General features: G+C 42.9%; 1 protein-coding gene across 2 annotated transcripts in view; it reads left to right on the forward strand.

The window, feature by feature from the left end:
• Positions 1-15,441, forward strand: part of LOC308404464 (ADAMTS-like protein 2) — a 43,426-nt gene extending 27,985 nt beyond the window's left edge. For both annotated transcript variants that reach the window (XM_080894529.1, XM_080894530.1), the window contains exons 5-19: positions 6-108; positions 1,492-1,637; positions 2,496-2,619; positions 2,800-2,880; positions 2,986-3,161; positions 4,567-4,867; positions 5,925-6,270; positions 7,668-7,771; positions 8,679-8,805; positions 8,899-9,112; positions 9,898-10,053; positions 11,052-11,222; positions 13,181-13,357; positions 13,473-13,617; positions 13,838-15,441. In XM_080894529.1, the coding sequence (XP_080750655.1) occupies positions 6-108; positions 1,492-1,637; positions 2,496-2,619; positions 2,800-2,880; positions 2,986-3,161; positions 4,567-4,867; positions 5,925-6,270; positions 7,668-7,771; positions 8,679-8,805; positions 8,899-9,112; positions 9,898-10,053; positions 11,052-11,222; positions 13,181-13,357; positions 13,473-13,617; positions 13,838-13,965 (2,499 nt within the window). In that variant the 3' untranslated portion in view covers positions 13,966-15,441. The remainder of the gene's footprint in view (positions 1-5; positions 109-1,491; positions 1,638-2,495; positions 2,620-2,799; positions 2,881-2,985; positions 3,162-4,566; positions 4,868-5,924; positions 6,271-7,667; positions 7,772-8,678; positions 8,806-8,898; positions 9,113-9,897; positions 10,054-11,051; positions 11,223-13,180; positions 13,358-13,472; positions 13,618-13,837) is intronic.
• The last annotated feature ends 8,554 nt before the right edge of the window (positions 15,442-23,995 follow it).

Here is a 23,995-nt window from a genome sequence, read left to right on the forward strand (position 1 = left end):
TGCAGGAATGTCCTCCCACTGGGAGGAGCTTCAGAGAGGAGCAATGTTGGTCCTTTAACTCACAACGTTATAATGGGAGGAACTATCAGTGGAAACCTCTATATCCCGGTAATAACACCAATAAAAAACCTTGACAGCCTCTCTTTAAATAGTGCAGTAATGAGGGAATTCTTCTCTATGACCTGCTAGTCTTCAACACAACCAGAAACCAAAGTAACAAACTTTGTATATCTTCTGATAAAGTGGTTTTAACTGCATATAAAAGATGGACTTGGCCTCTTTGATTTTGATGTGCTGATAGTGGATGACCAGGTCAAGTGCTAAGGCATTAGTCAATGCTATCGTTGTTAGTGCATTTATAGACTGCTTGGGAGCGTCACACAGACACTGGCCAATTAGTGCTACGAAGCATTTTAATGAACAAAATCACAGAATTTCTTAAGTGAAACTGCAGCACATCTGAAAATTCATCACACCAGCCATGAAAATGCTCCTGAAAGAGCGGTCAAGAGTTCCAACTCTGATCAGTTACTGTAGCTGAGGTGGGACCAGCAGACACTGAAAAAGACGTGACATTACCGCAGTTGGCATCCTGGTGTTTTGAACCTGGATGTGATTTAGGGGTGGAGCATACTGAAACTTAGAATGACCAAGATTTATAAAATGGACTTGATGTTTTATTCATACGACCTGAAATGAGTGACTGAGCCCATAAACTTAGCGGGAAAGTGTTTACAGAAACACCAGCAAAGGGCCGTTTTCCTAAAGACTCCTATAGGACCAGTAGTGTTTTTGCAACTTGAGCTATCGCCCTCTGGTGGTGTTTAAAAATAATGCACATTTGAGATGCCTTAGCATTTCCTTCAAAAAAGCTACTTTTATTATGGCCTTGTAGGATCTAACAGGCACGGCCTAATTAATTGGAACAGAGGGTAATGCGATAGACAGTCTCAGACTTACTACAGCAGGACTGAGGCAGGCTTGGGAAGTAGAAGCAAAATTAACAAGAATGAAAACAGTTTGAGATGTTTCAAAATAAAACAGGAAACGTGAGAACTTGAAACCAGGATATGAACAGTATGATGGCAGATAAATTCATGACTAATTGTTGAGGACTAGTTAAAGAATCCGATTTGCGTTTTTTATTATTATTGATTAATGGAAATCAAACCTGAGAAAAAAGGAGTAAAAGTATTACTTAGATTCATCAGGTTACAAAACCAGTGAGAGTTGATGTTGCTTTGAGTCCTCATAATGAAACTATAATTGAAATAATTGTATATTATTTATATACATCATACTGGTATATACCAGCATATATTTGTACCACTATGATGCAGTGTGAGTACAGTAGTAAAGAAATGAACAGTTGTGGCTAAAGAATAATTGTATAACATTGCCGGAAGTTATTAGGAATATGCAGTATGCAGTCTGACCTTGCGAATTTAAGTGGGTATAAAACAGTGAAAAACATCTACCATTTGTCTCCAGATGACTACGTTCATATCTCCAGCAATCCCTGTGACCTCCACTGCACCACGACCGACGGCCAGAGGCAGCTGATGGTGATGGCACGAGACGGCACGTCTTGCAAGTACAGCAGCTACCGCGGCGTCTGCGTGGACGGTAAGTGTGAGGTGAGTCCAGCTTCTTATTTATTTGGCATCACTAAATGCTAATGTCTCCCAATCAAATTTAACACAACATTATTTGTATTTATTGCCGAGCCACACTGCAGGATGTAGCATCACGTCAGTTGTTGGTTTCTGCACTCTATAATGAACATTACACCAAGAGAGTACTGGGTTCAAATCCATCATCTGGAGGATGCGGAGGTCACATATTCCTTGGTGTTTATGTCGGTTCTCTCTGCGTCCTCTGGCCTCCTCCCATAGTCCAAAAGCATGTAATTGGTGGGATTAGGTTAAATTGCCAGGGTGTACTTTGCCTCTCACTCTATGACAGCGTGGATAGTTCCTAGCACCCTTGTGACCCTGCACTGGATAAGTGGAAGAGAACAGGGCGGAAATTAGCTTTACAGACCGAAACTGTATTTTGTTTCAGACTGTAAATGTGTTAATCACATAGCCAAAGTTAGGTATGTTAAGATCTGTGGGGATTTGGAGCCAGCCTCAAGCGGACACTTCAGGAAGCACAGGTTTTACATTGCTTTGAAACATTGTTTAGATGCAGTACAATAAAGATACAGACACCTTCAATGCAGCATGAGGAACTATGGTTTTTTTTCTCATTAAGGTTGAGACAATAATTGGGAAATCCCCAAGAGTTACAATGTGTAGATAAAACAAAACATGAAGAAGCAATGAAGAAGCTAAATCTTTCAGTAGTACCATTTTTACACATGATACTTTTGTGCACAGTAAATTCTTCTGGATAACCTTCCCAAAACAATTGTGGTAAGCGAGCTAATTATTATCACATGTTTAGTACGATTCTTTGTCTTCTGTACTCCCACATCTTGCCTTGCTGCTCAGCCAATTGGATGTGATGGGGTACTGTTCTCCTCCAACACTTTGGATAAGTGTGGTGTCTGTCAGGGTGACGGCAGCAGCTGCAGCCGAGTCACTGGAAACTTCCGTCGAGGACCCTCGACTCTGGGTAAACCTCGCAGTTCAGTTACCTAATGCATATTCAAAAACTATTATTACAGTGTAGCATGGCCTAATATAACTAGGACAGGACCAGACACTGAATTAAAAACTGACCGATCTGTCATTACTGTTAAATAAACAAAGAGCATGCCATGTTGCTGATGACTTTCTCTTTGCTGTCATGCAGGTTACTCTTTTATAACTCAAATCCCTGAAGGCTCCTGGGACATACAGATCATCGAGAGGAAGAAATTGGCTGATGTTCTCGGTATATACCCCCCCACGCACACACACAAATATTATTGCAGTGTGTAAAAAGAAAGCAAAGAACTGTTTTAAAGTTCTCTTAATTCTGCTTCTCCCCCTCCTAAAGCTGTGACTGATCAGGCAGGAAACTTCTTCTTTAACGGTGACTACAAGGTGGACAGTCCGCAGAATTTCCATGCAGCAGGCACCGTCTTTAAATACCGCCGACCTATGGACGTGTATGAGACTGGTATCGAGTACATTGTTGCCAAAGGCCCCATTGACCAACCCATCAATATTCTGGTACACATTACCCTTTCCTCCTTTACTCTTGAATTCCATGATTTAAGTCTTGTTGTTTATAGCTTGTGGAAACCACGCTGCTGCCATGGTGCAAAGTTAAAGTACTGTGGCTTCATCCATAAAAAACCAACATGAAATCGATGCTTTCACCTTGGAAAGTGCAGATGTGCACAGACAACACCTATGAATTTCAAACGTGTGCACAAAAAGAACTATGAATTTTCATTGTGAGCATTTATTGTGTTGGTTCAATCGGTGACCAGTTAGCAATTTTAAGATGAAAATTTTGAATATGCAAGAGCATATGAGAGCCCAAACCTCTCTAAAGGAAACATTGCAACACGGCTTGGGTTCGTCAAGTCTCTTATGAATGAACCACAATACTTCTGGAACAATTTGGAGGCCAAATGGAGAAGTTTGGCCATACTGCAACGAGCCACATTTGAAGAAAAGCATATACGGCATACCAGAACAAACACCTCATGCCAACTGTAAGCATGGTGGTGGAGGGGTCATAATTTGGGATTTGTGGCCTCAGGACCTGGGCATCTTGCATTGTTGCCCATGAACTTGCCCATGACAGCCAGAAATGAGGCCTTCAGTCCGACAGCTAAAGCCAAAACTAGGTCATGCAGCATAACAATGATCTCATGTACAGCACCAAGTCTACAACAGAACGGCTGAAAAAGAAAAGAATCAATGTTTCGCAATGGCCCAGTACAGACCTTGTGTCTTTGACGGGACCTTAAGAGAGCTGAGCATAGACAATCACACACAAAACATAATGAATCAATGTTGTTGTGGTGGAGGTGTGGTCTGCAGTTCTGCTGCACAGGAGTCGTGGTGCAGTGGGTTCAGGGGGTGTCAGGAGGCTGGCAGAGCAGCTTGGGTTGATCAGCTTCTTTTATTGGGAGGTCGCTGGGACCGAGGAGATAGCAATGCAGAGAGATGCTGGACAGCCGAAAAGCTGCACAAACAGTCGGATCAAACTGAAAACTGAAAACATGTGAAATCTTTCTTGTTCATATGACTGTATATACTGACTTCACATATCACAAATTCTCATTTTTAATCCCCATTAAAAATCGTTACACAATATTTCACAAAAGCCTTTATATGATAGAAATGTAGGAATATTTGCTGTAATGGCCTGTTTTTATTAGCTAGCTATGGGCTAAAGGTCCCGCTGATTCAGACTGACGGCATGTTTTTTTTTCACCGTAGCAGGGGAGACTGCCAACACATTCATCCTTGAGGCAACAGTTATATAAAAAAATTTAATTAAACCAAACATTTTCTGTCTGAATGTTTGAGTCTATCTCTGAGACCACCTTGAGTTGGTCTAATTATAGTTTTTGTTTTGTGACTCCATAAACATCTTCGATTTACTCTCCTCATCTGACAGGTGTGGAACCAAAATGGCCGCACACCTTACATCACCTACGAATACACAGTCCTCCGAGACTCCCTGCCACCCGTTCCTCCTCCTCCGGTCTACACCGGGTCAGACACCTCAGCCGGAGAGGTGTCTGTAGAAGTAAGTGGTCTACTGACCCCCAATGGCAGCATCTGTGACCAGGTGGCTCCTGGGGGCCAGGTGGAGACAGAAGGTACAGATGGGCAGAAGGGCAAAGAGACCAACGAGGTGTATGAGGAGACAGCAGCCATCGACTGTGAAGATGGAGTAGCTGCCCCAAAGTTTACAGGTAGAGATTATGTGACAAGTTCTCTATAAACTATTACACTAATACATACAATTTACATGCACATTTTTAGAGAAAAAATTCCTTTACCTTTATACCTCCTGGAAGTGTAGCTCAGGGCATATAAAGCAATATAAAAAATAAGTTCTGATATAAGATGACTGTAAGACAGATGATGGATCCTAAGCCAGGTAGCACCACCCTCCATCTTACTGCCTTATTCTGGATGTGTGTAAGATGGCCCTTTGCAACTCTGTATTATTCATGATGCGGCTAGATAAAAACAATCAGCAGCAGATGAAAAATTCAGAGTTTTGTGGCGTTTTCTTCTTTTAAGAAAGGCAGCATCACAAACATGAGCAGTAATGGCACTTCCTGAGGGCTCTCAGCTCATTCAGCTGACTGCTGAGGCCATTACACCACTGCTTCAGGGAGAGGCGGCGGTGGTGAAAGGCTCGCCGTACACTTTTTACTCCAGTCGACATCCTACTACGGACAAGATGCTGCGCTCCGACTGAAACCGCTCGTTCGTGTTTTCACTCTCTGTTTTTACTCACTGAGTTTTTACTCACTTTCTCTACATGTTAAAAGATTCTGCTTTAGTAAATAAAAGAAATCTGCCGGCACAGCTCTCTGTAACTAGTAACAAGGTAAAGCACAGACATACATGGTGGCCATGGTTCAGGTCTTTATCATTAGGAAAAGCTATAAAAGTAAAAAAAAAAAAAAAAAACCTACAAAAATAAATAGAAAAATAGAGTTTAAAGTCCAAAGAGCATGTCCTCTCTCACATTTTCCAAAGCAATCCACTGGACTGGTTTAGAAGTTTTCTGGTCCCAATTTTGGCCCCCGGGACTTGTGTTTGACACTCTTACACGTTTTCAGCCTTGTTCTTTCCATGCAGAGATTTCTCCAGATTCCAGAAAATCACAGGTTTTGTTGGTGATTTTAGTGTTTCCTGTTTTTTTTTTTTAAATATACTTTTATGAAATCCTTTATTCAGATAACTTGTAATGACTTCCATCATAAGCAGAGCTGAATTTGTTGACTTTGTGTGAAGGTAACAGCAGCCAAATAGACAGCACTGCCAAACCTGTTACTGATGGTGCGGGCCTGGATACACCACCCGATTCCCCAAACCTCATCTGGAGGGTCCTGATGGACGGCCGAATTGGTGCAGATGAGTTACTTATCAACATTTCGACCAACCAGCTGCTGACCGAGGGAGACAGTTTGTTCTCTTCTGAGGTGGGACCAGCAGAAGTGGGTCTGAGCAGCCTGGAGCGAGATGATCTAAACGATACACTCGAGTTTACTCTGGGCCAGAAACGCAACGACAGCGGAGACAGCCAGAACAGGACGGTGCCGAGCGGCGGGAGGACTTCCAACCGCTCCAACAGAACCAGGTAATGTAAAAAGAGCATAAGGGACATCAGCATCGCATATGAGTTTTAAGATGATGCAGAGCAGAAGCCCGTTGTTCACAGGTTCAGGTTTGGGCTCACATAAAGACATTTCATCTCAAATCGGATGAAGTCTGGACTGAAAGTGTTCAGACTGTTCACACACTGTCAAACCTCTGGACTTGATTCTGGCTGCAGGCTAAAGAGAAGCAGGCTGAGAGAAATGGGCGCTTTTAAAGAGATGTCCAGGCAGAGACACAGAGTGTCACATTGAGACAAGACTGACGGCAAGAAAAGGTTCAAAGTGAGAGTGCTAGTGGAACAGACAGCTTTGCCAAAATAACAGGTAGTCAGTGTAACGCAGGTAGAAAGACAGACGTACACTTAGACAGGTAATCAGGCGCATGTGCATGTAGCTAGGCAGTTAGATGAGACAATATACACAATGTACACTGTACTGGTTGCAAGAAAAAACAGCCATGTTAACTGACAAGCAGCAAAGCAGGAAGACGCATAGATAAACAGTGCAGGCAGTAAATCAGTCAGACAGGTAGACCAATTGGCAGAAAAGCAGGTGTACCAGTACTGTACAAGGAAGCAATGCAGACAGACAAGTAGATATACGGTCAGTACAGCAGTCAGGCAGATATATGCTGCAGGACAGGCCGACAGGTAGACTTGGCAGGTTTTGCATTTGTCATATTTATAATTCATGTTGGCTTCACCCGTTCTGCAGCCAGCAGCTATAAAACATACAGCGACACGCCCTTTCCTCAGGGAGACAGAGACAGGAGAGGAAACGAGCGGAGCAGAGCAACACAGAGGGGAGGAAGGTGGAGGAGGTGGGAAATGCAGCCGTGCTTAGAAACAAATAATTCAAGGTATTTGCAAGAAAAGTGAGAAATATGATGCAGAGGGGAACGTGTTCCGCTGTCAGGCTGCCATCACTTCTGGTGAGAAAATAATGGACAGGATTTGGTCTGGCTTACATGGAGGGATGCCGGTGAGGTATAACTCAACGTGTCTCCAATTTTCAGATAAATGTCTGGGAACGACTGTTATGACAGGAATGTGTGCATGACTTTTATGTGATGTGGTGAAAAAACAAAGTGCGTCTGCCGGGATGCGGGCTGTGAATCAGCTGTCATGCTGTGCTTGTCTGAGGCCTGGGAGACAGCCTGCCTCTGTGTGGGTGTTTGTGTGTTTACTCCTGGGTATTCTTAAAAGTCCCAAAAAGGATATTTCATTCAAATTACCCGGTTTGAAGACGTGCTCTTAAAATGTTGCCCTGAAAACTTGATATCTGCAGGTTGAGGATTCATAGGAACTGCATCTGCATAGCATGCTGCAGTTGCATACTCAAACACACACAACTGACCTGTGTCCTTTGTGCGTGACAGGGGGAATCAGCGGCTCTACCAGAAGAACCTGAAGCTGAGTCCTGCTGACTTGTACCGCTGGAAACTTTCATCACAGGAGCCGTGCAGCATGACCTGCTCCATAGGTATGCAAACACTCAAAGCACACATAAAACATCCATGAGAACATCCATGTTCAGTGAGAGTGTGATATCAGTTAAGATCCCAGACCTGACAGGTCCCTGTAACACCTTTGACTCTTGAAACCTGACAGAGCTTGTGTGGTGCAGCAACTTTCTGTGCATTTGCTGTGCAGCGAAGTGATTGTTCCTTTCCATATAATTTGTAATTTTCCCATTGTCTATGTAAGACATGCAATGCATTCTGTTTCTGTTTAAAATGAAGATAGATTTAACAAGTTATTATTAACGTAATTTATGCCAGGGCACAAATTCAAGCTCCACTCCAATTCCTGCAAATTTGGTGATCTCTGTGTCGGCCCATGTGAGCTGATAGCTGTACTGTCTATGCATCCAGTTTGAACATATACCAGTTTTAGCCAGTCCACAGGAGCTGCACATGTGCAAGATGGTTTGCATTGCAACCCACCTCCTCTCCCGCTCTTACTTTTATGTTTCATGTTTTTTCTCTGTTTTTTAATGAACAAATGTTATGAATGAATAAGTGTTTCCAATTCTGGAAAGCAGCACAGCAACTTTACCTGTAAAAACCGCGAACGGGCGAAAGCATCTCAGATAGCATGCAGTATAGAGATTTTTAGCAGACAGCTAACACCTAAGCCATCAGTTTAGGATAAGCTGATCTACTGAGATTCCTGCTGAGCTTGACTTCATCTGAACTAGTGGTCACTTTGATTTCCACTGGACTTTTTTTTCAATATAGGTACAGCTTCAAGACAAAACAGGAATTGCACTAATATACAGAAATCCAATGCACTTAGAAAGGACTTTGATACTCTGTGTGCACTGTGCTTTTTCCCCCCTTGTATATAAAATGCGTTGCATAAATCAGTTTACTCTGCCTACAATCCAGGAGTCTCCAGGTCCTTTGTCACATGTGTTCGTTACGATGGCGTGGAAGTACACGATATGTATTGCGATGCTCTGACCAGACCAGAGCCAGTCCATGACTTCTGCATTGGCCGAGAATGTCAGCCCAGGTGCGATCCCCCGGAGGAACATAAACCTTTTAATAAACAGATCATTACTGTGGCTGCGTCTTTTCCTCTGATAATTATGGACAAATCTTTCAGGTGGGAGGCGAGCAGTTGGAGCGAGTGCTCCAGGACCTGCGGGGAAGGTTTCCAGTTTCGTCAGGTGCGCTGCTGGAAGATGCTCTCGCCGGGTTTGGACAGCTCGGTCTACAGTGACCTCTGCACCATGGCTGACCTGGAGAGACCCGTGGAGAGAAGACCCTGCAAGAGCCCCGCGTGCGGCCCACAGTGGGAGGTGGCCGAGTGGATGGAGGTATGATAAACCAGGAATGTGAGCTTGTACTAATATACTAAAACAATCTGATTTACTTTTCTGTGTGTTGAGTAGATGTAGCTGAATAAATAGCACTACAAGCTTAAGAAAGACATGTACTTTTGAGGTGAACTGTCCCTTTAAAACATACAGAGTATCTTTACTTTGCATATTTTTTTGTTTGCTTGGATTTTTGCATTTGATTTCTGTGCAAACATTCCCCGGCACTCTGCAGGATTTGTTTTTTCTTGCAGTGCAGATATCTCTGTCGTTCTCTTGTCAAGCTTTGAGGGCTGCAGCTGTGTGCTACAGTCTTGTGGTCAGATTGTGGTCACTGATGGATTCTCCAGAAACACTTAACAGACACCAAAAACCCTAAATGTGACTCTGTTAGATTGTTAGAGGTTGTATGACACAGAGAGAGAATGACAGAAATGTCGGGTACGCATGCTGATGTTTTTTTTTTCTTTGTGGATCAATGCAGACATGACCACAGTCATTCATTCATTCTTTTACATTACATACGAACAGTAAACGGTGCTGTTAGGAAAATGTAATAAACATGTTTTTGGGGTGGTTTTGTGCATTTTTGAGGAAAAAGCTTTAAAAGTGATGCCTAGGCCACCCATAAAAGTTCCTACTAATTCTGAAATAATTTTCTTCTGTCTTTTCAAGATATTTATTCAAAGCAAAGATAAACAATAAAGAATATAATGTAATTAATGCATTTCTACCAATCAACGTGCTTCATTTTCTTCATGACAACGACTCTTTCCTCATTGCAGTGTCCTGCTAAATGTGGCCGCAAAGCTCAGGTAACCCGCGATGTGCGCTGCTCTGATGAGACCAGACCATGTGACCCGTTGACCAAACCGCCGAACGTCAAAAACTGCACCGGTCCTCCCTGCGAACGCCACTGGACTGTGTCCGAGTGGGGACCCGTGAGTGTTTTTACTTTACACAAACCTGCGTGTCAGTGAACATGAGTGATGAGGAGTTAAAATCTTACCATATCTGCATATTTTATCTCTCGTCCCTGCTGGAATCTCAGACAGTGAAAAAAAGGAAAGACACTTAATTTATGTTTTAATGTTACAATCCGTGTCTAAGTTAAACGTTCTATTTCTTTTATTTTAAATTCTTTTTCCTGCGTCTAACATTCCTCCATCATTTTCATGGTTGTTGGAAAAACAGCTCGTCTGTCCCAGCCGTCTTTTAAGTGCCACGGTGTGAATTTATTGCTTTTATTGTGTTACGGACACGAGGTGTAGTTGCCGATGTTCCATTCAAAGTGAAAGTCTGGAAAATCGCAGGACTAATTTACAACCGCAGCCTCCGACTTGGAAAAACACAGAAAACTAAAGAGCTGTCACTTTGACACACAAAAATCACAATTCACAACTCAAGGCCAAAAAAGTTTATCTTTGTTTTCATAAATTTGCCAACTGAGAACAGATGTAACCAGATGTAACTTTTCATTTCTGATGTCTTCAGATTTACAAGTTTATTCTGTACTGGAAGGAAATTGGTTTGAAATTACGCCTGTCTCGTAAATGTAAATGACGTGGATAAAGCTATGCTGCTACAAAACTTGCTTATTGAGCTACACACGCCTGGTCTAAAAGTTTAATCGCAGCACGACCAACAAATATAGTTTTTAATAATAAACTCAGTGTGCGCAGCATAGTGAGGTTTTGCTGTTGTGTTGTTGATGAACTACTTTAACTGCAGTAAATATTAAACTCTGGTGACATGTGTTGTTATTTAACATCTGCCTAAACACGGCCTCACATGCTGATCTTTTATTTTCCATGATGTGAGGTGACCTGAAATGACTTCACGCTGTGTGCGACAAAGCTTGGTTGCAGATAACTGTGATTAGAACTCAATTGCTCCCGCTTGATAATGACTCATCGGGCGTGACCTTTGTTTGTTGCAGTGCTCGGGGTCGTGCGGCCAGGGGAAGATGGTGCGTCATGTGTACTGTAAGGCTCCGGAGGGTCGCGTGGTTCCCGAGAACCAGTGCTCAGCAGAGAACAAGCCCTTAGCCATTCACCCCTGTGGAGACAGAGACTGCGCTCCGCACTGGCTGAGTCAAGACTGGGAGAGGGTGAGGCCCGGATACACACTGTCTGAATTAAGATGTTACTACGAGCAGACCTGACACACATTTTAAGTGATTTTTGTAATCACAGAAAAGCATGACACACGTGTTTGGGGGGACCTGGAGTTATAGCTCAGTGGGAGCCCATTTGATTGCACTTTAAGAGGTCTCTTGTTCAAATCCCAGTGCCTAGAGTTATGGAAGGGGAAAGAAATTTATGCTTTACAAGAGGATTCTAACTAGTTTATGAGTAAAGATCATGCAGCTGTTTCCTCTGGATGGATACTGACTAATCCCATGAAAACACTTAGATATAGTTCCTTTATAAACCTAAATGCATTTAAGGCTTTATTCTAATTCGCTCTAGTTTTAAACTTTTGCTAAAGAAATGTTACTACATTCTAAACCTACCAGTAACAGCCTTGATCTAAGGATCTGGTTTTAACATGTATTAGAGCATACAGTTCGGTGAGCATGCTAGGGTCTGCTTGGGTCTGAGTGACTTGGATATGTGCAGATGTTAGCTTGCCTGCACATTTTTTTTGTGATAGTTCATATTTGTCCACTGAGACACTATTTGTCAGTGCACATGCTATCCATCTGCCCTTCAGGTGGTTTTGAGCAGACTTGAGTGTACTCAGAGAGACTCCTCACCCGTGATGCCTGCATATGTCTGCAACAGATTATAATCCCTGCCTTATGCGTGCTGCATTTGCTTTCTGTTGAAACATGTCAGACATGGGCAGTAGCTCAGTGGAAGAGTATTTGACTGCACATCACGAGGTCTCTGGTTCAATTCCGGATGCCCCCTGCGTTGTTCCTTTAAAAATATAGGAATGGATATGAACCTGTCACCTCTGCAGTAGCTTAGGGTTTTGGTCTCCCTGTTTGGAAACCTTGTTTACAGGCCATCTTATATTTCAATACTAACTCATTTGAAAAGCTGCATATGGAACTTTCTCATCATTACCTCTTGTAGAGCAGCCTGTAAGGGTTAGGTTTTAGTTTAGTTTTAGTTTGGATTAGGGTGACCAGGTCTGTCACCTTAATCAGATTTAATCAGACAACCTTAATCACACACTAAAGATGTCCAAAGACATGCAGTAGTGGCTATAGGTTAGTTGGGAACTCTAAATCGCCCATAGGTGTGAATGTGAATGCGAATGGTTATCTGTCTCTATGTGTTAGCCCTGCGGCAGACTGGCGACCTGTCCAGGGTGTACTGCGCCTCTCGCCTTAAGACAGCTGGAATAAGGTCCAACCTCCCCACGACCCTGAAAAGGATAAGCGGAAGAGAATGGATTGATATTTACATTAAGTGTATGTGTGAGTGCAGAAGGGAAGGCAGCCAGACAAGGTTATTGGTTTCCTGCCATTCAGGTGGATGTTACTTTGACATGTATCAGTCACATGTACCAACTCAGTTACAGACCACATTCAGGATATCAACAGAGGGTAATCATAAAGAAGACAGCAAATGTTGGGACATTTTTATCCAACACCCTAAACAGTCAGTGCTCACCCAAAGACTCTTTAATTGTTGTTCTCTGAAAGACTTTCCTCTCCTGTCACTGAATAGCTAAAGAATTGTTACAAGCATGGGATTTCTTAAAATAATGCAATCTAACAGCATTTAATATTTCACACAGTGGTAACAGTTCAAACAAAAAGGAAAGGAGCATGTTTGGAGATAGTGTTATCATTTTCATGAATATGCAGGGAAGATCTGTTAGGTTCTGAATATATTCACAGGGTGAACATTTCCTCTATAAAACAAAAGGCCCAACTTGCACTGCAACTTTTGCATTTTTCAGACTGTTTATTAACAAAAAAACCCCCAAGACAAATAAACTAAGGATATAATTTTTTATGAAATATTTGCAGAGCTTTATGAAGAAACTTTAAATGCACAAAGTCCCTTTTTAATGTTAACAATGCTACAAAGATTTTACCTTTAACTGCAGTGCAACACAACCTGTGGTCGTGGTGTGAAACGGAGGATCGTTCAATGCGTCGGCATCAGCGGAGGAAAGTTCCAGATCTTCGATGAGGAGGCATGTGTGGGGAACGAGAAGCCTGAAGAAGAGAACACCTGCTTCGAGAGGCCATGCTTCAAATGGTACACCACCCCCTGGTCTGAGGTGGGTCCACAGAAAGTCTTCGAGTGTGAAATAAACTCTCAAAATGAAGATAAATTAGGATAACAGCAAAACAGACGTGTTTAATGACTGTGTTTCTGGCTTCATGTGCCTTCAGTGCACCAAGACATGTGGCATCGGTGTGAGGATGAGGGACGTGAAGTGTTACCAGGGCAGGGAGCTGGTCCGAGGTTGTGACCCCCTCACCAAACCAGTGGCCAAACAGACCTGCACTCTGCAGCCGTGCCCCACTGAGCCTCCAGGTAACAACAAAGAGAATCTGCTACTTCCCTCCTAACCACTGTTCCTAATGAGTCTTGCAGGCGTTATAAGTGAACTGCCAGCTGCCTTTTTTTTACTCATGTCTGCCAGTTTTGGCAGAGGCAGTATTGAAGAAAGATAGACAGCTCAGAGTGGAGTATAATCTCCACAGCTGTTTGAAAGTTGCCTCCAGGACTAATTGTGAGTCTGACTGTTTCCCAGATGAGAGCTGTCAGGATCGGCCCTCCACCAACTGCCTGCTAGCTCTTAAGGTCAACCTGTGTAGCCACTGGTACTACAGCAAGGCCTGCTGCCACTCCTGCCGCGCTGTTCGACCTCCAGCCTCCTAGTCGAGGACGCCGCAGCCTCTCTCCACCCTGACTCTCAACTCCGGCATGAGGAAATACATTCAGCTGTACAGCAGTTACTGTGAATAATGAGGGAAAGATAAATGTCAGTCTGCCTTTTTTAAAAAGACGAAGTTCCTCAGATAACTTGGATTTAGATGGGTCAGTTTAAATGATCTCAAATGAAGTCCTGTCAGTTCCTGTTGATGTTACAACATCAGCTGCAGTGTTCTCACACAAAATTAGACAAAAGAAATGTGCACTTTGGGAGGCACTTTGAAATTAATGAGGACAAGTAAACAAACGTCTCTTTTTTCTGCTTCGATGCTACAAAAAGATTTTAGTTTCTTCTTGTTTTGAGAGGATTTCCGACACAATGCATGATCAAATATTAAATAGTTCCTTTCTGCTCTTTTCCAGTCAATATTTGTATTTTTAGATTCTACCAGAGTAGCTTTGCATGAGTAATATTTCAAAATAATCCTCACGTATCTTATAAAGACCCTTGTGGCAGCATCTCAGTAACAGCAGGTACAAACAGCAGGTGAGTGGAGCCTCTGTTCTCACAGTCAGAGCGTTGTGCCCTCTAAATTTGCTCCTGAGCTCACTCACTTTTTGACCCAGCCTCTAGTAGTGAACCAAGGAAGCGCCGTTTTTGGCTCATTTATCATTTATCAGCCCCTCGGGGAAAATAAAGCAGAGCATGCCTCTCCCTTATTATCATATTTCTTCTTATTTTCTTTATATTTAACCCTGCAGACCCTGTTGTACCAGTTGTTACTGAATATTTATGGGTCCATCATTTCAGTTCCTTTAGAAAATTTGCGCTAAACAACATGCGGAGTTGGAGACACAACGGAGTCAACAGTAAAGCGGTCTCACAAACCTCTATCACCAGTTAGCAGCATGCTCCTGTTATCGCTGCAAGGAAGAGCTCTATTAAATTATTTCTCAACTGAAGATATTGCATGAGTAGAATATTTAAAACAGATACTGTTTATGAAATATTATTTAAATGTGTTTCAGTTTTAGCGTCTGGTATGGCCAAACAGGAAGTAAAAAAAAAATTAAATATATATAAATATATATATAGCTTATATTTCCATTCCGTCTCCTGCCTTTTGACGCCACACCGGCGTGCCTGCAGGATATGGAAGCATATTTATTAGTGATAGAACATTTTCATTTAGCGTGACGCTCCTGATGCCAGTCTATGGTTATTCATCAGGTCAACTGATACCAGCTCTGGTCTGTGTGCGCGACAGAGGAGGAGAGAGTTGATCCGAACACAGACAGAGAGATCCCTGAAACTTGAAGTATGGGTGAAATGTATTCAGAAGACGTGTACGTGTATGTCTAACTAATGTGTACTGTGTTTTTATATTGCCGATACCTCTTTGTACAAAACTAAATATGGAGTTTGGGTACTGTTGATAATAAACTGAAAACCTAATGGTACTGACATGTATTTCAATTAAATAACAGTTCAAACATTTCGCCTCTCTCATGTTTAACTTTTGCACTTTTTTGATATTTTTCTTTACAGGAATGGATACCACATTAGTTTTTGAGTTTTTAATTTGAGTAACAAACTGTAGAAAGAAATCTGTAGGAACATTTTAACACATAGTCACAACAAGACTTGTCTGACTTGAAGATTTCTTTTTCTTAAAACACAACTGGGACTGGCTACTTTTAGTTATTGTGCCAGTTCAGAGGATGGTAGTTTGTTGTTAGCCAATATCTCCAAAGCCTCAGTTAGACTGGGGCAATCGCACATCTTTAAGAAAGGTTAGTCTGTTGGTCCCGTAGTGTAGTGCTTTACACATTTACCTAACAAGTGCCTGTTAAAACTCAGGAGGAGACCCAAACTCCTGTTCACTAGCTGGGCCCACGTCTTCATTTTAGGTTTGACAGCGTTCTAGTAGGTAAAAGTGAATGCTTTGACATGAATTGAGCTGCGCTTTGGGAAAGGCCGGAAGGGGACTGGCGATGGCTCTTGGGCCTGACAGATCCCCATGCACTAAATAGAAAGGAAGAAGTTAAAGAATTGAGAACAAGGAGGGAGGGACGGTGGGGCACGCAAACGAGAATGAACAGCTTGCAGAACTGGGGGAACCTATACAGATGACAACCGGAAGGAGTGTGTTTGGAGGTGTGATCCCGCTCCTGAAATTCCGATACATAATCTCCAATAAAATTGTGTCACGAAGGGCAACTGCCACAAAGAATAGTCTGCAAATCATCTTTTGTGAATACAGGAGCAGCCAAAATAATCTTCTTCATCTTAGGAAGAGTTAATATCTTTAGATGGCTATGACAGAAGACTTGAAACTGAAAAGAAAGGCTTTACTGGGCTTGTTTGCGTTACTATATCATAGCAAGATGTGAACTGGGAATGAATGAACTGCACTGTGGCACACGTCTCCTTGTCCTTGACTCCCACCTGTTTTTACTTGTTTACTTCATATCATGTTTGCATGCAGATTAAGCCTGCATTTAAATTCTATTTATTTAGTTATTTCTCTCAGATCGTTAAACACCACCACGACAGCTGTGCCTCACACATATCAGAATCAGAATCAGAATACTTTATTGATCCCTGGGGGAAATTATTTTTTGTTACAGTGCTCCATTTTAAACCAACATTAAGACAAGACAGACAATACGCTAACTAAGAATAGTACAATATATACATATATATACATACATACATACATAAGTCACTTATAAATAAATATTTGGAAAAGAAACATGTGTAGTTGTAGCAGCAAACAGTGTGTTAAGTGGATGCGTTGTACAGGGAGATGGCCACAGGCAGGAATGATTTCCTGTGTCGTTCAGTGGTGCTTTTCAGTAATCTCAGTCTCTCACTGAACGAGCTCCTGTGACTGACCAACATGTCATGGAGTGGGTGGGAGGTGTTATCCAACATTGTCTTTATCTTGGACAGCATCCGCCTCTCCGACACCACCTTGAGGGAGTCCAGCTCCATCCCCACAACATTGCTGGCCTTACGGATCAGTTTATTAAGTCTGTTGGCATCTGCGACCCTCAGCCTGCTCCCCCAGCATGCAACAGCATAGAGGATCGCACTGGCCACCACAGACTCATAGAAAATCCTCAGCATTTTCTGGCAGATGTTGAAGGACCTCAGTCGCCTCAAAAAATAGAGACGACTCTGGCCCTTCCTGTAAAGTGCTGTGGTGTTTTTAGCCCAGTCCAGTTTATTGTCAATGTGTACTCCAAGGTATTTATAGTCCTCCACAATGTCAACACTGACCCCCTGGATTGAAACAGGGGTCAAGTGTTTCCTGGTCTTCCTGAAGTCCACGATCAGTTCCTTGGTCTTTGCCACGTTGAGCTGCAGATGATTCTGCTCACACCACGTGACAAAGGAGTCGACCACAGCCCGGTACTCTGTCTCATCATCCCTGCTGATGCATCCAACCACCGCAGAGTCATCAGAAAACTTCTGAAGATGGCAGGTCTCTGTGCAGTGGCTGAAGTCTGTGGTGTAGAGGGTGAAGAGGAAGGGGGAGAGGACAGTCCCCTGTGGTGCCCCTGTGTTGCTAATCACCTTGTCAGACACACACTGTGGGAGACGTACATATTGTGGTATCTAAACTCTCATTTAATGTAATAAGAATTATAATCAATCAGATTATCCTGTGTCTTAATGATGTGATACTGATAAATCTGTGAACTTACACATTAATATTCAAATATTATGGCACGGTTCTGGGTCAATTGACCCAGGGTTTGGAGTTTTCTTATACTTTGATATTCATTCATTCATTCATCGCTAGCGGTAAGCGGAAAGGAGGTGGGCTTGCTGTTTTAGTTAACAACCGGTGGTGTAACCCTGCCAACATAACAATCAAAGAAAGGATTTGTTGCCCGGACACTGAACTGTGTGCTGTTGGACTCAGGCCGTATTATTTACCCAGGGAATTCTCTCACGTCATCTTGGTGGCTGTTTATGTACCCCCCTCTGCTAACCCCACAGCTGCATGTGACACTATCCACTCTGCCATAGCTCGGCTACAGACTCAGCACCCGAGTGCCTTTATTGTGATCTCGGGTGACTTCAACCATGTATCACTGGACAATACACTACCAACATTCAAACAATATGTGGACTGTCCCACCAGGGGAGAGAAAACTTTAGACTTACTGTATGCTAACGTCAAGGATGCATACAGCTCCTCCTCCCTCCCCCCCACTTGGTAGGTCAGATCATAACCTGATTCACCTCACCCCCCGCTATGTGCCAATTGTGAGGAGGGAACCTGTGACCACCAGGACTGTCAGGAGGTGGTCAGAGGAGGCCTTAGCAGAACTACAGGGCTGTTTCGAGGTGACCGACTGGGAAACACTCTGTGAGCCTCACGCCGAGGACATCAATGGGCTTACTGAGTGTATCACAGACTACATAACTTTCTGCACCGACTCCATTGTTCCAGCTCAGACTGTTCATTGTTACCCAAATAACAAGCCGTGGGTGACTAAGGACATCAAAGCCCTCCTCAACAACAAGAAGAGGGCTTTCAGAGGGGGCAACAAAGAGGAGGTGAGGAAGGTCCAGGTGTTACTAAAGGACAAGATCAGAGAGGCTAAGGACAATTACAGGAGGAAGCTGGAGTGGAAACTCCAGCAGAACAGCATGAGAGAGGTGTGGAGGGGCATGAAGACCATCACTGGATTCAGGCCAACCAACAGCAGGGGAGCTGAGGGAGGTGAGAATAGAGCCAATGAGTTGAATCTGTTTTTCAATAGATTCGACACCACAGTGTCTGCTCCTACCCCCACAACCTCACCTGTAGTCAGCCTGGAATCCAGAGCCACACCACTGTGCCAGCCTCTCTCTTCACATGTTGCCTCCTGTGAGATTCCTGACACCCCTCCCCCACCCATCACCTTCACTCAATACCAGGTTGAGATGCAAATGAGGAGACTTCACTCAGGCAAGTCTGCTGGACCAGACGGAGTGAGTCCCCTTGTCCTCAAGACCTGTGCCCCCCAGCTGTGTGGAGTCTTTCATAAACTGTTTAGTCTGAGTCTGCAGAGGGTCCCGGTGATGTGGAAGACATCATGCCTCGTCCCTGTACCAAAGACGCCACGTCCCAGTGGCCCCCAGGATTACAGGCCCGTGGCATTGACCTCCCACATCATGAAGACCCTGGAAAGGCTCATCCTGGACCAGCTGCGACCCATAGTAAGACCACACCTGGATCCCCTTCAGTTCGCTTATCAGCCTCGTCTCGGAACTGAGGACGCCATCATCTACCTGCTCAATCGTGTCTACACCCATCTGGACCAGCCGGCGAGCACTGTGAGGGTCATGTTTTTTGACTTTTCCAGTGCTTTCAACACCATCAGGCCGACCCTCCTGGGTGATAAGTTAGCAGCGATGCAGGTGGATGCTTCTCTGGTGTCCTGGATTGTTGATTACCTGACAGGAAGACCACAATATGTACGTCTCCCACAGTGTGTGTCTGACAAGGTGATCAGCAACACAGGGGCACCACAGGGGACTGTCCTCTCCCCCTTCCTCTTCACCCTCTACACCACAGACTTCAGCCACTGCACAGAGACCTGCCATCTTCAGAAGTTTTCTGATGACTCTGCGGTGGTTGGATGCATCAGCAGGGATGATGAGACAGAGTACCGGGCTGTGGTCGACTCCTTTGTCACGTGGTGTGAGCAGAATCATCTGCAGCTCAACGTGGCAAAGACCAAGGAACTGATCGTGGACTTCAGGAAGACCAGGAAACACTTGACCCCTGTTTCAATCCAGGGGGTCAGTGTTGACATTGTGGAGGACTATAAATACCTTGGAGTACACATTGACAATAAACTGGACTGGGCTAAAAACACCACAGCACTTTACAGGAAGGGCCAGAGTCGTCTCTATTTTTTGAGGCGACTGAGGTCCTTCAACATCTGCCAGAAAATGCTGAGGATTTTCTATGAGTCTGTGGTGGCCAGTGCGATCCTCTATGCTGTTGCATGCTGGGGGAGCAGGCTGAGGGTCGCAGATGCCAACAGACTTAATAAACTGATCCGTAAGGCCAGCAATGTTGTGGGGATGGAGCTGGACTCCCTCAAGGTGGTGTCGGAGAGGCGGATGCTGTCCAAGATAAAGACAATGTTGGATAACACCTCCCACCCACTCCATGACATGCTGGTCAGTCACAGGAGCTCGTTCAGTGAGACACTGAGATTACCGAAAAGCACCACTGAACGACACAGGAAATCATTCCTGCCTGTGGCCATCTCCCTGTACAACGCATCCACTTAACACACTGTTTGCTGCTATAACTACACATGTTTCTTGTTCAGCTATTTATTTATGAGTGACTTATGTATGTATGTATGTATATATATGTATATATTGTACTATTCTTAGTTAGTGTATTGTCTGTCTTGTCTTAATGTTGGTTTAAAATGGAGCACTGTAACAAAAAATAATTTCCCCCAGGGATCAATAAAGTATTCTGATTCTGATTGTTTATGTTTAAGTCTCATTTACTTATATTTACGCAGCTAATTCTCCAGGTGTTTCCACTTCCCCTGATCACCTCCTGTGTGTATTTAAGTCCTATGTCTTCCTTTGTCCAGTGTCAGGTTGTGTGTTGAGTTCTCGTCATGTTTCCAAGTTTCCAGGTCACGTGAACTCACTCATCTTATTAAGATGATATCCACCTTGACTGCTTAGCCTGATTGTTAGGTTAAGTGAATCCAGATATCCTGGGTATGTGAACTTGCTTCGTAGTACAGGGACCAGGTCTATAGGCCACTCCACTGTAGCGGCTGAGGGTTATTATCTCAAATACTTATGGATTTGACAGCAGGTGTCAAAGATATGTGTCAAGGCTGTGCAGTATAGACGACCCAAATACAGTATGCTGTCAAAATAAAAACAAAGGCCATGATCTTTGGTCTACTTAGCAAAATGCTAAAGATCCAAACCATAAACTAAAGTTCAGCTATACGAAGGAGCAAATGAGAGAAAACCACATGCAGTAAGCAAAAATGAGCCGTCTATCAGATGCCTTATCACAAAGGAAAAGGGAAAACAGGGCTACATTTACACTGAGAGCTGATTGGGACGTGACAGAAGAACAAAGAGACAAAGATGAAAAGAAATGAGCATAGGTGAAGACAATCAGGGCAGAATGTAAAATTAATGTAAGACACGAAAGAAAACTAACCTTAAAAAATAAAACAGGAAGTAAAAAGTAAGGAAGTAAACAGCTAAGCCTGAGCATGAAGATGAGACAAAGAGAGGCATAAACAGGGAGACTGTCATAACAAAATCAACACAGAGACCACAGAAATAAGATAATATCACACAACCCAAACATCTTGTAAAAAAATAACAACAAAGGCAAACAGGAACCACAAGCTCAACAACTTCAAGAATAAGAAATGCAAACACTAAAACAGCACAGAAATCTGGGACCAAGGGCTCAAAGCAAACTGCAATTTAAATGACATGAAAGTGTAAGAGTTTCATTTGTAGCAGACGGAGCGGCATATTCTAATTTAGTCTAGTTCAGAGTCCTAAAACTGAGTCTATGGTCTGTAATTTAGCTGGGCTAATATACTGTAACTACAATATGTGAGTAAGTGTAGTTATTTTTTTCATACAGAGTAACGTAAAGTGTGAAAGTGGTGCTGAGGACGTTGTGTTTATTCTTCTCCAAGACCCCCCTCTCCTCTCTGAAGCTGTTTTGGATGTAGACAAGTCAATGAAATAATGCACATTTTGCTTTGGTCCTTTTCTGGAGGGAATTACACCGACACCCCAAAGTTTTGCATCATTTTATTAACACAGTAAATGAACTTGACACACAGAGCGGCTACAGTAAACAAAGGTTTGGCTGCAGAGGTGACTGACGCCTCCTGCTGGCCAGTTTGACAGACCCAAACGCCTCATCTGCTGCACTGACAGGATAATTGAAACACATCAAGCAGACAAAAAACCAAAGCAACAGTTTCAATCTTTTCTAAAAAATAAAAATAAAAAATAAAAATGAAGAACTGCTGTGGATAAAAACTCTGCAGTCATCACAGTGAGCAACCTGCAGCTGTATCTCGGAAAACACCTTAAGTGGCACAAATATGTTCTCTTACCCTGAATAGTGTCATTCCTCAATGAGCAGAAGCAATCCATGACCCAAACTCACACAGATCAGAAGGAGCTGTGAGGACAGTGCTTTACTTAGGACGACCAAATAAAAATATAACCTTTCTTGACATCTTTTCTAAGCATGTTCAGCTTTCTGGAGGCTGCATGGAGAAATCATGGGATGACCATATGATACATAATGTATGGAACATGGTTTTTCTGTGGACATTAAACTTAGAGATAATAATCCATGTATGAGGTAATGAAAGATGTGTAGATGCTGCACATATATGTTCATTTATTTTTTGATGCAGTGAATTGAAGGACTAAAAGCACCTCACACAAACAAAGTGAAACAGCGAGCAGAGGAGAGAAACAAACCAAATGCACTGACTAAAGATGGTGGCTTCAGCACCAGCTGGCACAGACCACACTATGAAAAGGGGGCAGGAGTTGGATGATGTGCCTCTCTGTTCTTGTCTTCATGGCTGTGATTCTACCATCCATCCGGCTTGAAGCTTGTTAGAAAAGTGAAGGATCATTTGCTAATGTTTACCAAAAACTGAACAGATCTACTGTGCAGTCAGTTTAGCTGTGTCAGTGTACAAACAGCCAGTTTTAAGTTTTTTTTATTGCAGTAATGCTGCACTAAACTAAGTAAACCTGCATATTTCTTAATGGCCATCATGTAGCAACTGCTCTGGTTGTGAAGAACAGTGCTTTCCTGAATTGATAGCTTCTATTACTAGTTTCAAGCCGTTATTTATTTGATATAATATGAGGTTTATTTTAAATCATGGTCTCGTTCAGAGTGAATTGTGAAGCAGTGTATGATTGAGGGCATGGCTGGTAAGTTCCGGTTGTATAACTGTGTGGTCTGTTCTTGCTCTTGGTTAGATTTACCTTCTTGCTCAAAAAAGGTGGCCAAAAAATATCAGACTCCAGCAATGCAGTTGGAGATATACATATAGGCATATACAGTCTCATAAGTTTTCATCATATAGTAAAAGTCTTCTGCTGAAAGATTTCCAAATATATGTTTCAGATCACAGCACTGCAGGTTGTGCACTGTTTGACAGACAGGCAAATACACCCAGTCTCTCTGTGAGCCTATGAGAACAAACCTTTTTGATTAGCAGCGTACTATTTTATCATACATGTTGCTAGAGTGAAAGTTTGCTCGAAACAAAGTTTCCGATCCGATAAATGTGTCAGCATCTGTGTTGTTTTGTGAAAGAAGAAGAAATGAGTCCAGGAGCTGTAGAGTTGTTTCTCTCTATGGATGTAAAATTTGTAAAATATAATTTGGATCTACTGCTCTGTCATCAAGAATATTTGACATATATCTGTATCTTTTCCCCTTAAATACTGAATGTACAATTCATTCCTTCTCTTTTAGGTATTAAATACTTAATATCTAAGTTGAAGAACAGCGTTTATCTACAGCATGATGTCTTAACAGGATATAAATGTTGTCCCTCATAATTCACAGTCACTGGATCACTGAATGCTCCAGAAAAGCCCTTTAAAATAATGTTAGTTTTCTCTGTTAATACTGAAACAGTCACATACTGACATATCACAGCCTGGCTCTCCAGCCTCTGATGTCGGAAGGCAAACAAAAAACTAACAACCCCGTGTTGACCCTGTGTGACAGCTACACCAATGAACACAAATATGAGTCAACCAGAATCTGTATGAGAAATTATTTGAGCTTTTATGCAGTTTTACGTATCGTTTTCTTCTTCTTCTTTCAGCTGCTCCCTTTAGGAGTCACCACAGCAGCTCATCTGCCTCTATCATCACCATATCCCAGCATCCTCTTCTGTCACACACACCCTCTGCATGTCCTCCTTCACTACATCCAGGAATTTTCTGTGGTCATCCTCTTCTCCT

This window comes from Rhamphochromis sp. 'chilingali', assembly GCF_963969265.1.
Source record: "Rhamphochromis sp. 'chilingali' genome assembly, chromosome: 10".
Lineage (NCBI taxonomy): Eukaryota > Metazoa > Chordata > Actinopteri > Cichliformes > Cichlidae > Rhamphochromis > Rhamphochromis sp. 'chilingali'.